General features: G+C 36.5%; 2 protein-coding genes across 2 annotated transcripts; one reads left to right on the top strand and one right to left on the bottom strand.

Annotated features, from left to right (window-relative positions):
* The first annotated feature begins 2,493 nt into the window (after positions 1 to 2,493).
* On the top strand, positions 2,494 to 3,423 carry LOC124099774 (olfactory receptor 4B1-like). Its single transcript, XM_046455007.1, has one exon. It carries the CDS (start codon positions 2,494 to 2,496, stop codon positions 3,421 to 3,423), a length of 930 nt encoding a protein of 309 aa, XP_046310963.1.
* A 5,529-nt stretch (positions 3,424 to 8,952) lies between these two features.
* LOC124100052 (olfactory receptor 4B1-like) lies at positions 8,953 to 9,891 on the bottom strand. The gene has a single exon (XM_046455365.1). The coding sequence runs from the start codon at positions 9,889 to 9,891 to the stop codon at positions 8,953 to 8,955; it is 939 nt and encodes a 312-aa protein (XP_046311321.1).
* Between the last annotated feature and the right edge of the window lie 2,064 nt (positions 9,892 to 11,955).

The following is an 11,955-nucleotide window of genomic DNA, read 5'->3' as shown; positions in this document are numbered from 1 at the left end:
CTCAGCTGAATTTTGGTCTTGCTTTGGTCCCATCCCTTCTTTCTATGCCATTATTTCTCCCTTGTCAATGGCAATGTTTCCTCTGTTCCATTAAATGTTGGATATATGTGACTTGCTTTTGATCTTTACAGGGGAAAATATCCATGAGTTTGTTTTGAGTCTTTGAGGAGACTTTGGACTTGGAATTTTGGGTAATGATGGAACTGTTAACGTACTATATATTTTGTCGTGTGAGATGGGCATGAGTTTTTAGGGCCAATGTGGAATGTTATGGTTTAGATATGAGGTGTCTCCCAAAAGCTCATGTTTGAGATGATGCAAGAATGTTCTTTGTAGTGTTTGCTGATTTTCAATGTGCATATATTCCCAGCTCAGCTGATTTCAGGCTACCCAGGCAACACTTCTGAATGTGGATTTGAAAAAAAGATGCACCCAAAGTCAGTCTGAGTTGTACCACACATCTATGCTTCCAACACTTGTATACTTAACCAGTGCCTTCCTGGGATATGTTATTGGAGGTAGAAGGAGCATTTATCTTTGATATACACTATCAGTTTGCTGTTCAGAATAATTTTACTGATCTTTACTTCTGCCATAGAATATGAGGCTAACACCAACCCTAATGTGTGCTAACTTATCCTCACTAACTTTCCAAGAACCACTTTTACTTATATTAAAAGTGGTATTTGTCATGTTTTGTGGACATTTGTTTGATTATTCATGAAGCTGAATGTTCTTGCATATGTATATTGATCTTGTTACTCTTTCATGATTTTCCTGTTCATAACCTTTACTCATTTTCCACCGGGATGCATGAACATTTCTTATAGATATGAAAGATTTTTTTAAATAGTGAACTTTGAGTCTTCTCATAAATATTTTAGCATTTTTCTGATTTTATCATATAAATAATGACTTTTTTATGCTTTTTTTACTTTCTTCAAAAGTTTTAGGTTTTTTTTATAGCCAAATATTATCTACTATCATTTATGTCAAACTTCTAAAGGTCTTCCTGCCTTCATATTATAATCACCAAGTCCTCTTTGTGTTTTTTAAAAATTCTAATTTTTATTTTTAATTCTTTAATTCATATTTTTTTTCATGGGAGTGAAAGTCTGGTCATCAAATTTAATTTCTTCCCCAAAGGCATAGCAATTGATTTAACATCATATCTTGAACAATAAATCCTATTTATACTTTTACATGATTGATTCTCATATATAATTTTTAATTTAGAAAACTTTTTTTATTGGTTGCTCAAAACATTACAATGATCTTGACATATCATATTTCATACATTTGATTCAAATGGGTTATGAATTCTTATTTTTACCACGTGTACAGATTGCAGGATCACATTGGTTATACATCCACGTTTATAATACTGCCATACTACTGTCTGTTGTATTCTGCTGCCTTTCCTATCCCCTTCCTATCCCCCCTCCCCTCCCCTCCCATCTTCTCTCTCTACCACATCTACTGTAATTCATTTCTCTCTCTCTCTTTTTTTCCCTAATCATCTACCCCTTATTCTTTAACTTGTAGTCACTTTAAAAAGCAACATTTGAAGGGAAAACTAACATCATTAATCTTTTTTAGTATGTTTTAGTGGCTTTAGAATATTTTAATGCACATAACTTTAGAATAATTTTGTCATATCACATAAAATGATCACACTTGATTTTTCTTGACAACAAAGTAGCAATGAAATAATGCATGTATTTTTAGATTAAGGAAAATTTAAATTAGGAGGAATTAGAACATAAATCATTGAGTTTTGTTATTGAAAAACATGATTAAATCTTTTGTGTGATGGATATAAATATGCTTTTCCATTAATTCACTTGTTGTTTGATATCCTTCAGTAGATTTTTATGGTTTTGTCTTTATGTGCATTTCACATTTTTAAGGCTTTTGTATTTTAAAAATTTTCTTACCGATTGTAGATGTAATATTTGTCAGTTGTGTTTTCTAACTAGTAATTTAATTTGAACTCTCTTCTTGCTAGTAGTTCAAAATGTTTATATGTATTTTATTTTGATTAACATATCTTAATTGTCCATTTTAATGGAGTTCATTGTGATATTTAAACATATGCATACATTGTGCACTAATCATCAAATCTAGTCGTCTCCCTACTCCATTTCCAATTTTCAAGTAATCACTATTCTACATTAAGGTAGAATCTTTTTTTTTTTTCAATTTCCACGTATGAGAGAGAACTGTGGTACTTGTCTTTCTGTGTCTGATTTAACTGAGTTTTGTTTCACCCTTGTTTCCATCTTAGGAATTTTGCTTTCAGTCACAGCCACCCACTCAAACGAGCTTGGACAAACAAGTATTGACTTGAGTAATAAGGGGCTAAATGAATGGTTGAGTAATAAGCATGTAGTAAACTGGTTTTCACTCTCTAAAGTGGTATAAATGGGATGAGTTTGTGTTACAATCACTGTTTGCTCTATTGCAGGCATCAAGCACACTTGAACTGAATCCATGGCCAGTGCAAATAACATGACTGAGTTGATTATCACAGGCCTTTTCCGGGACCCAGAGGTGCAGAGAGTGTGCTTTGTGTTGTTTCTCCCCGTGTACCTGGCCACCGTGGTGGGCAATGGCCTCATTGTTGTGACGGTCAGTGTCAGTAAGAGTCTGCGCTCCCCCATGTACTTCTTCCTTGGCTACCTGTCCCTGGTGGAGATCTGTTACTCCTCTACTGTGGTCCCTAAATTCATCAATGACTTACTTGTCAAGGTCAAAACCATCTCCCTGAAGGGCTGTCTGGCCCAGATCTTCTTCTTCCACTTCTTTGGGGTCACTGAGACCCTACTGCTTGCCGTGATGGCCTATGACCGCTACGTGGCCATCTGCAAACCCCTTTACTACACAGAAATCATGAGCGGTCCTGTGTGCCACCGTCTGGTGGTTGGTTCCTGGCTGGGGGGCTTTTTTCACTCCATTATTCAGATTTTTATCACCATCCCATTGCCCTTCTGTGGTCCCAATGTCATTGACCATTATTTCTGTGACCTTCATCCTTTATTTAAGATCGCCTGTGCAGACACATTTGTGGTTGGCATTATTATGTTCGTCAACAGTGGATTGTTCTCTGTATTCTCCTTCCTCTTCTTGGTGTCCTCCTACATCGTCATCCTGTTCACCCTGAGGAACCGCTCTGCAGAGGGGAGGCGCAAAGCCCTGTCCACCTGCGCCTCTCACATCACGGTGGTCATCTTGTTTTTTGGACCTGCCATCTTCCTCTACTTGAGGCCCAACTCCACCTACACTGAGGACAAACTGGTGGCCTTGTTCTACACGGTCATCACCCCCATGCTGAACCCCATCATCTACACACTCAGAAATGCAGAAGTGAAAAATGCCATTAGGAAGTTGTGGGGCAAAAAAGTAAACTCAAGGATAGAATAAAAGTGCAATCTGATTTCAGTCAACCGTGAAGGAGTAGAGCAAAAGTTCACCTGTTCTTCATTTTGTTGTATTTCTAATGAGTTAATTTAACTCCATGGTACTATTTCAAACCCTGTCATAGCTATCTGTATATGGTACTGTGTTCATATTGAGATGCTTTCCATGCCTTCTCCAATAGTCAGCACTTCAAACTGTTTAGAATTTAGGAATGGATCATGTGAAATGGAACTTTACCAAGTCACCTCTCAGCAGTGTCACCCTGGCTGTCTTCATTTCACCTCTGAGGTTAACATGTAGTGGTAGGGGGAAGTATCACGGCACTTGGAGACCAAAGTCCATGTTTTGGCCAGTTCTCCTTATCGGTGTTATCTTGGAGGAGTCCCAGGAAGCCATGTTGATTTGACTTTTTATCTGTGTTTATCTCCATGCTACATGAAATTGAGCAGCCATGACAGAGGCTGCATAGTCTGCAAAGCAAAAAATATTTATTATCTAACTTTACAGAAAAAAGCCACAGAATCATGTTTTGTTTTCTAAATTAAAAATTTGCAGATCAATGGTTTGATGGTGTTTTCCTAATTCTATAACTGCAGCACATGGATTGGTGCCTCCTCAGCTCTCTATATTGTCATCCTAGGATGCAAGATGCAGAATGGCAGCTGCTTCAAGCTTCATATCTTCTTCATATGAAGAGTGGGAAAGGCCTATTCCTTATTTGAGAAATAATTCTGAGAAATGTTTCAGCAAAATTTGAGTTTTTTTTTTTAGCAGAAAGAGGTCATGAGGTTACCCCTACATGCAAAGGAGGCTGGGAAAGAGAGCATTGGGAAATGATGTTGGGATTACGTGATGGGCTTAGATGAGGCAGAGTTTCTGCCCTGACTGGGTACATTGCTATTAGAACAACCTCAGGGTCTGCCTTGAAGGAGGGAGTGCTGTCCATAGGAGGTTTGGTAAGATGGTTTCTTGGAGATTGGTGCACCTGGGCATAGCAAGGTAGTTAAAGATCTGACTGTGTCACCAGATTGACTGAATAAAATCCAAATCTACCACTTAATGACTGGATAACCTGAGATAAGCATCTTTGAAATTTTCCATGATTCTGTAACCTTGTCCTGGAAATTGGAGGCAAAGAGCAGGATGGTTGTCCTAATGTCACAGTTTTCCTAAGAGCAGACCCAGTTTTCATCTCCCTCTGATGGATAGAAGGCAGAGCTGGGGTGTGAATGCCTGGGAATTTCGAATGAGGAACAAACTACCCTTGGAGTCCTTGAGGACAGAGAATGGATCGTATTTGCATATGTATTCCTGTACCTAAGGTTTGGGGCCAATTCACTGCAATTTCATTCCTCACATTGCAATTTGCTAGCGTAGGTGAATTACCACGTGAGTAATGTCCTGAACTTTTGATCTATCAAAACATGATTCCATCAACCCTTTATAAAACTTGTAGTTCTTATGTCTTGTTGAGTTCTATATTTGTGGGGCAGATTTTGTGTAATTTGAAACTTTTTGTGTATCTTTGAAATTCTTGGAAACAGTGAATGTAAAAGGATTAAATCTATGGTGTTATGTCTCTTTTGATGAGTTTTATTATCAGTCAACTGCTGTGCTATTTCTCTTCACTCTTGGTTTTATTTTCTCAAGCAAAGAATAGTATAGTTCCAAGTATAGAAGAGGAACATCCCACCTGGGCATGATGTCTCAAGTGTTAACCAAACTTACCTGGGTCAGATTGAGTTTCAGCCTCACTTCTTCACCCCTTCTTGTGTCTGTGCCCTTTTCCATGTGACTTTGCAGTTGGCACGATGACTGACAGATGATAGACACTCAATTTCTGCTGAATGAGTAATGTCAAGATTGTGTCAACATTTGTCTTCATCATTTGGGAAGGGCTTAAGTCAGATGTGTGGTCCCTTGGAGTGAGAGGATTTTATTATTGAGATACAACTAAGACATAGACATAGAAGAGGTATTCACACATTATATCGCAGTAAAACAACACCAATTTTCCAAACTGTGTGGGTATGCCTGGAAGCCATATTTGGATTTGTTAATATTGTAATTGATATGCCTTATATTTGCATAAAACCTTGTTATTATTATTCCAAATCAATTTCACATCTATTATTTCTCTGGAGTCTCATGGGAATCCTGTGAAGTCAATAAAATATGAATTCATTATTCCTAATATATAGTTTTAGAGTCCAAATGTTGTTTAGGTTAGGTTTTACCTGCAAGGATCAGGATCTGAAACAAGACAGAAGTAAAAAAAAAAAAAAAAAAAAAAAGATTCAGGGTAGAAACATTCTCTTTATCATGTTTCTCCATGCTTAATAACTTCCATTCCAGTGTTTATCTCATGGCCCAAGAGAGCTGTTGGAGCTCCATTCCCAATGCCAAGTTCCTGTCATCCTTATAAAAAAAGTGACAAAATCAGTACATATCCCCTCAAAGTTATAAAGAAGCCTGGGTAATATAGTTTTTATTTTTTCCAGGTGGGCATGTGCTCCAATAATACTTGGACCCACCCTCTTAAATACTGCTCATTTCATACCCATCCCTTCGTCTGTATATCTTTATTCGTTGAGAATGAATGACAATGAAAATATGGAAAAATACTAATATTTGTGGAATTTGGATTAAAGGAAAATAGGCATTCTTTCTACTTTTCAACATTTCTGTAAGTCAAATTATTTTATAATACAAGTTTTAAATATTTTGCAAATTAAGGGGAAAACATTGTACAATTTGCATTCTTTGATTTTTTTGTGAAGACAGGTGTTCTAATGTTTTGGTTTTAGCTTTATTTACAAAATTTTAAAAAATTAAAATTTTAGAAGCTTACAGTTTTATAAATTATAATTCTGTATTCTACTGATTTATTCCATTAGTTTTGTATTTACAATATCTTATTGTAAATTCATATTTTGCCTTAAAATTACTGAAAATTTTAATTTAATTAGTGCCCAGGTAATATATTCATAAGGTTTGAAGAATAAACGAAATGAACAGGTACACAGGTGAAATGTTTCTTTCTATTCTTTTCTTCATTTCTCCTTTCCTTGTCCTACTTTTCTTAGTTTCTTATATTTTTTCAGAGTTTCTTTAAGCAAATGCATGTATAGTAGGTGGTTTCTTATTTATCTCCACCTTTTATGTAAGTAATAATATGCTATATAAAGAGAGATAAAACTTGTTTACTGATTTAACAATGCACATTGGAGATTTTTTTTTATATTGATACTAGGAAAACTCTCATTTTTTCTTAAGTTTCATGGTATTCATTGACTGGGTGTACCATCATATACTTAAGTAATCTATTGATTTAACAGGTGATATAGCAATGTTCAAAGGTGAAATGACTAGATTATGAGAGTTGTAAACTCATAGTGGATTAATCCATTTTGTGGATAAATAATTTCAACAGACTAATGGGTGGCAACTATAAGCACATACGTTGTAGCTGGAAGAAATAAGTCACTGTGAGCTGAATCATATTTGTCCCTGATTCCTTCTTTTCTGTGTCTCTGTCTCTGTCTCTCTCTCTCTCTCTCTCTCTCTCTCTCTTCTTCCTGTTTGCCATATGGGGAACAATTTTTCTCTGCCAGGCCCTTCTGCCATGATGATCTGCCTCATTTTGGGTCCAGGGCAATGGAATGAGTCAGCTGATCATGGATAAAACCACTGAAACCATGAGCTCATAATAAATTTTCCTCCTCTAAGTTGTTGTCAGGCACTTTGATCACAGCAGTGGAAAGCTGACTGATACAATCTGAAAAATGTATAAAAAGGAAGTTGAAGTCATTTCAGGTAGAACAAGCAGCATTTTCTTCAGGGATTTATAATGGCCAGCATGGGTATGATTAGCGGAGACTCCAAGGAAAATGAAGATATCCTGGACCCTTACAACTACTACTCACCTACATTCTGAACTAGTGTCTACAGGAGAAAGGGAACGATCTTCAAGGCCTCTAGCACACCCAGGATGCTGCATCACTCTCCCAGGGAGGATGCATGCATTTCACCTGATCCTCAGAAAAGGTTGGTGGATGCAATACAAACTCAGTGCCACTCCATGGAATTCCAAAATTGGCCAATTCTGTGGTACTTTCTAAATTGTTCACAATGATGTGAGAGGGTGACATGGAGATCCCAAGAGGTGAAACAACAGCACAGACCCAGACTTTCATATCCCTTCAACAAGAAATACTAACAAGCATTAAAAAAATAAATAAATGTGCCATGGACAGTAAAAATAAGGGACATGGTTCTAGAATGAAAACACACAGACATGCTCTAATTGGGTCAGTAAATATTGTCTAACATTCTATGATTTCTACTCCTAGATAAGGTAAAAAAATTCCTTTTTATGAATAAATTTGACTTCACTTTTCCCAATTGATAAGTACAACTGATGCCATTTTGATATTGTTTTTGTTTATCAATGCTGGACACTGTGAGACGTCCCAATTCTACCTTGTGAGTCAACAAGCCAAAAGAAATCTAGGGACTTTTCTGATGACCATGATCACATGGCTATGGTATTAGATGCCAAGAGCCAGCAAGAAGAATTGAAAATTTTAAAGATACTCTTGTCCATATTGGAAGAGAAAAAAATATTTATAATTTCATACCTAAATATGCCATAATAATTCCTGTGGATGGTCTTCTTTTATGTGAAGTACAAGTTGTTATCATGAAGGATGTTGAACAAAGGGAGAATGAAAGAAAGGAAGGAGATTAAAAAGGGAGGAAACAAGGAAAGGAACAGATTTTAAGCAATGATGTCTTTTTTAATATTTTTATTTTGGAATTGTAGTTGGACACAATGCCTTTGTTTTATTTATTTATTTTTATGTGGTGCTGAGGATCGAACCCAGGGCTTCGCACGTGCTAGGCAAGCGCTCTACTGCTGAGCCACAACCCCAGCCCAAGCAATGAGCTCTTTTTAGCAATACAGGTAGATAGAAGAAATAGCTCCTAAAGTTCTATCACACAGTACAATGGCTTTGGGTGACACAATTAATGAAAATTTCATGGATAACAAGTGGAGACAATGACAGCTTACCCAACACAAGAAATGATAATTGTCTGATCTTATCTATATATTTTTACCCTAATTTGAACATTACACATTGTATACATATATTGAAATGTCACACTGTCCCCCACAAATATATAAAATTGCTATTGAAGGAAGAATAAAAGAAGAAAAGGAAGCAACAAAGTAATTTTAGCCTACAAAACATTCATCAAAATATTATCCTTGCATTTACATTTGATTTGTCCCTCCAATTACCCAAACCATTCTATTATTGGATATCAGAGAATCACCAAGTTCCATGAGGTTCAGCAAGAATATTTGACCTCTGTCCTTGGACCATTATACCAATATATGGGGGAGTCCTAGTTACTAAGGAGAATTGTCCTAGCAATAACATGAAGTTCTTATATTTGTTGTTGGCATTTTTGAAAATCATACAAAACTTAAAATCCATTCCAAGAAAGACAAAAATCATACACATATTATTTATCGTGTTCCCATCCCTGGGTTCTCCTTCTGGCCCACAGCTTCCTCATGGCGACTTTCACCTCTGCATTTCTGAGTGTGTAGATGATGGGATTCAGCATGGGGGTGATGACCGTGTAGAACACAGCCACCAGTTTGTCCACAGTGAAGGTGGACGAGGGCCGCATGTAGATGAAGACGGCAGGTCCAAAAAACAAGATGACCACTGTGATGTGAGAGGCACAGGTGGACAGGGCTTTGCGCCTCCCCTCTGCAGAGCGGTTCCTCAGGTTGAACAGGATGACGATATAGGAAGTCACCAAGATAACAAGGGAGAAGACGGAGATTAATCCACTGTTGGCCAACACAACAACCCCCTCCACAAAGGTGTCCTTGCAGGCTAGCTTGAATAAAGGCTGCAGGTCACAGAAATAGTGGTCCATCACATTGGGACCACAGAAGGGCAGTGGGATGGTGATGAGAACCTGAATTATGGAGTGGATGAAGCCCCCCAGCCAGGAACCAGCCACCAGCATGTGACACAGTTGACGACTCATAATGTTCATGTAATGAAGAGGCTTGCAGATGGCCACATAGCGGTCATAAGCCATCACCATAAGCAAAAGGATCTCAGTGACCCCAAAAAAGTGGGAAAAGAAGATCTGGGCCAGACAACCCTTCAGGGAGATGGTTTTGACCTTAACAAGTAAGTCAGTGATGAATTTAGGGACTATCGTAGAGGAGTATGTTATCTCTACCAGGGACAGGTAGCCAAGGAAGAAGTACATGGGGGAGTGCAGACTCTTACTGACACTGACTGTCACAACAATGAGGCCATTGCCCACCACGGTGGCCAGGTACACGGGGAGAAACAACACAAAGCACACTCTCTGCACCTCTGGATCCTGGAAAAGGCCAGTGATGATTAACTCAGTCACATTATTTGTACTGGCCATAGATCCAATTCAAGTGTTCTGGACATCAGATAGTGAAAAGCCTGCAATAGAGCAATGATTTTTAGCTCTGATTCAGCTCATTTAAGCACATAAGACAGTGTAAACCAATCTATAATAGACTCATCAGTTCAGTAAGTACTCATTTACCATTAAATGTTAGCAATCTAACACTTTGTATTATTTTAATTTATTTAATTTTACTAATTTTAAGTGGAAGTTCAGAGCTATAGTCATTTTCCCAAGGTTACAGAGAAAAGTGGTGAATTCTGGGACTCAGAACCAATCTTTCTGACCTTGAGCCCAGACATCTTTCTCATTCACTACAAGATATTCTGAATGTGGGAGCCATTGAAGCAAATAGCCTATATTTCTATTACCTATCTTGCATTTTGATAGCTCTTCCTCTTGGGGAATCCCCCTGATCCACTTCTGGTCCTGTGTTCCTTGTTGCTTTCATGTTTGCTCCAGGGAATGTCTGAATCCATCTTTTGTTGCTATACCTGGATGCCTTAGACTGGGAACATCATAAAAATTAGAGGTTAATTAGTGCACAATTCTGTAGGCTGTGAAGTCCAAAAGTGTGGCCTGGGTCTCTACACAACACTTAGTGGTGGCCTTCTCTGTGAGTCATAGCATGGTAGAGAGCATCACATGGTGAGCACAGCAAGCATGCCAAAGACTTCCTTTTATAATTCTTCCTCAATTGTCTGTTAATCCATTAACCCATGAATGGATTAAACCATTTATGAGCAATAATAATAATATTAATAAATAATGAGTAAAATAATGAGAAACTTCAAATGGAATCACTGATTAGAAAGCACAACTGAAAAATATTGCATGTATAACAGTAAGAAACTTTTTATAAATATAAAGCATTAGAAATGTAAAATACTCAGAGAGAAAATCCTAAAACTCTAGTGAAGAACATAAAATAATGTTATATTAATGCAAGAGAAGACACAGGTCATCACAAAATAATTTATGAAATCATGTTTTTAAATAGTAAAAGACAAGATAAGAAATTGCTTCAATTCTCTGTAAATTTAAATTCTTCTTTAATTAATCCCAAAATATGCATTCTCAACTATAATCCAATGAAATTTCTTTCTATAATTAAACAAAGTTATGCTAAAGTTCATCTACAAGGAAAAATAACAGCTATAATCATACTAAAAAGTTAATGAAGTGTTTGTCCTTCAGATATTGTTGTTTTTTGTTTTATTGTGTTTTGTTTTAGTGGCTGTATTTAAAAAAGTTTAATAATGGATGAGAAAGAAATAGTTATATAATTCTCAAAAACTGACATGATGAAACATTTGCCATAGCCAAGTAGATTTAAGAAAGAATGCTCAAAAGATAATAGAGGATCAATTGGTACAACCTTTAGGGGAAATGTATATTTGATGACCAACTATATACTACCATAAAAATAAATTCCAAATTAAACATTTAAGAATGAGAATTTAAATTATTAAAGAATAACAAGTAGAATTGGTGAATGTGATCATAATTTGATGGTAGAAATGCCTTTAGAACTTGGACATAAATGCTAGATTTTGACTACACACACACACACACACACAACTTTTAAACAACAAAAATTTATGCATAAAAAAGGTCATTATACAAATGATCCAATGGGAAAAATACTCAATGTATATGAAAATACTCAGTAGTTCCAACATATAAAAATTTTCTAAATCTATAAGAAATAGATGCGCATGCACAATTTACAATAGCAAAGTTATGGGATTAGTTCAGGTGTCCATCAACAGATGAATGGATAAAGAATGTATCATATATACACCTCCATCTCAGTTGCCATGAACAAAGCAACTTGTCTTCACCTAAGTTGTTCTTGTTAAGTATTTTGGTCATGGCTACAAAAAGCTAACAAGGATATATCATCATATACCTTTCATAGCAATTAACAAATTGTTTTGTAATTGTAGCTTCTGCTCTATATCACTTACCAAGAAATACAGTATTCTTGCACTCAAAAATATGTCTGATAGTTTCTTAAATCTATTATTTACATTTTTGGTAGATAGTAATAGCTGG

This window comes from Marmota monax, unplaced genomic scaffold (genome assembly GCF_021218885.2).
Source record: "Marmota monax isolate L192 unplaced genomic scaffold, Marmota_monax_Labrador192_F-V1.1 WCK01_AAM20220418_F8-fsc00047, whole genome shotgun sequence".
NCBI lineage: Eukaryota > Metazoa > Chordata > Mammalia > Rodentia > Sciuridae > Marmota > Marmota monax.
Note: the sequence above shows the minus strand (reverse complement) of the source record. Positions and strands in the feature narration are given on the sequence as shown.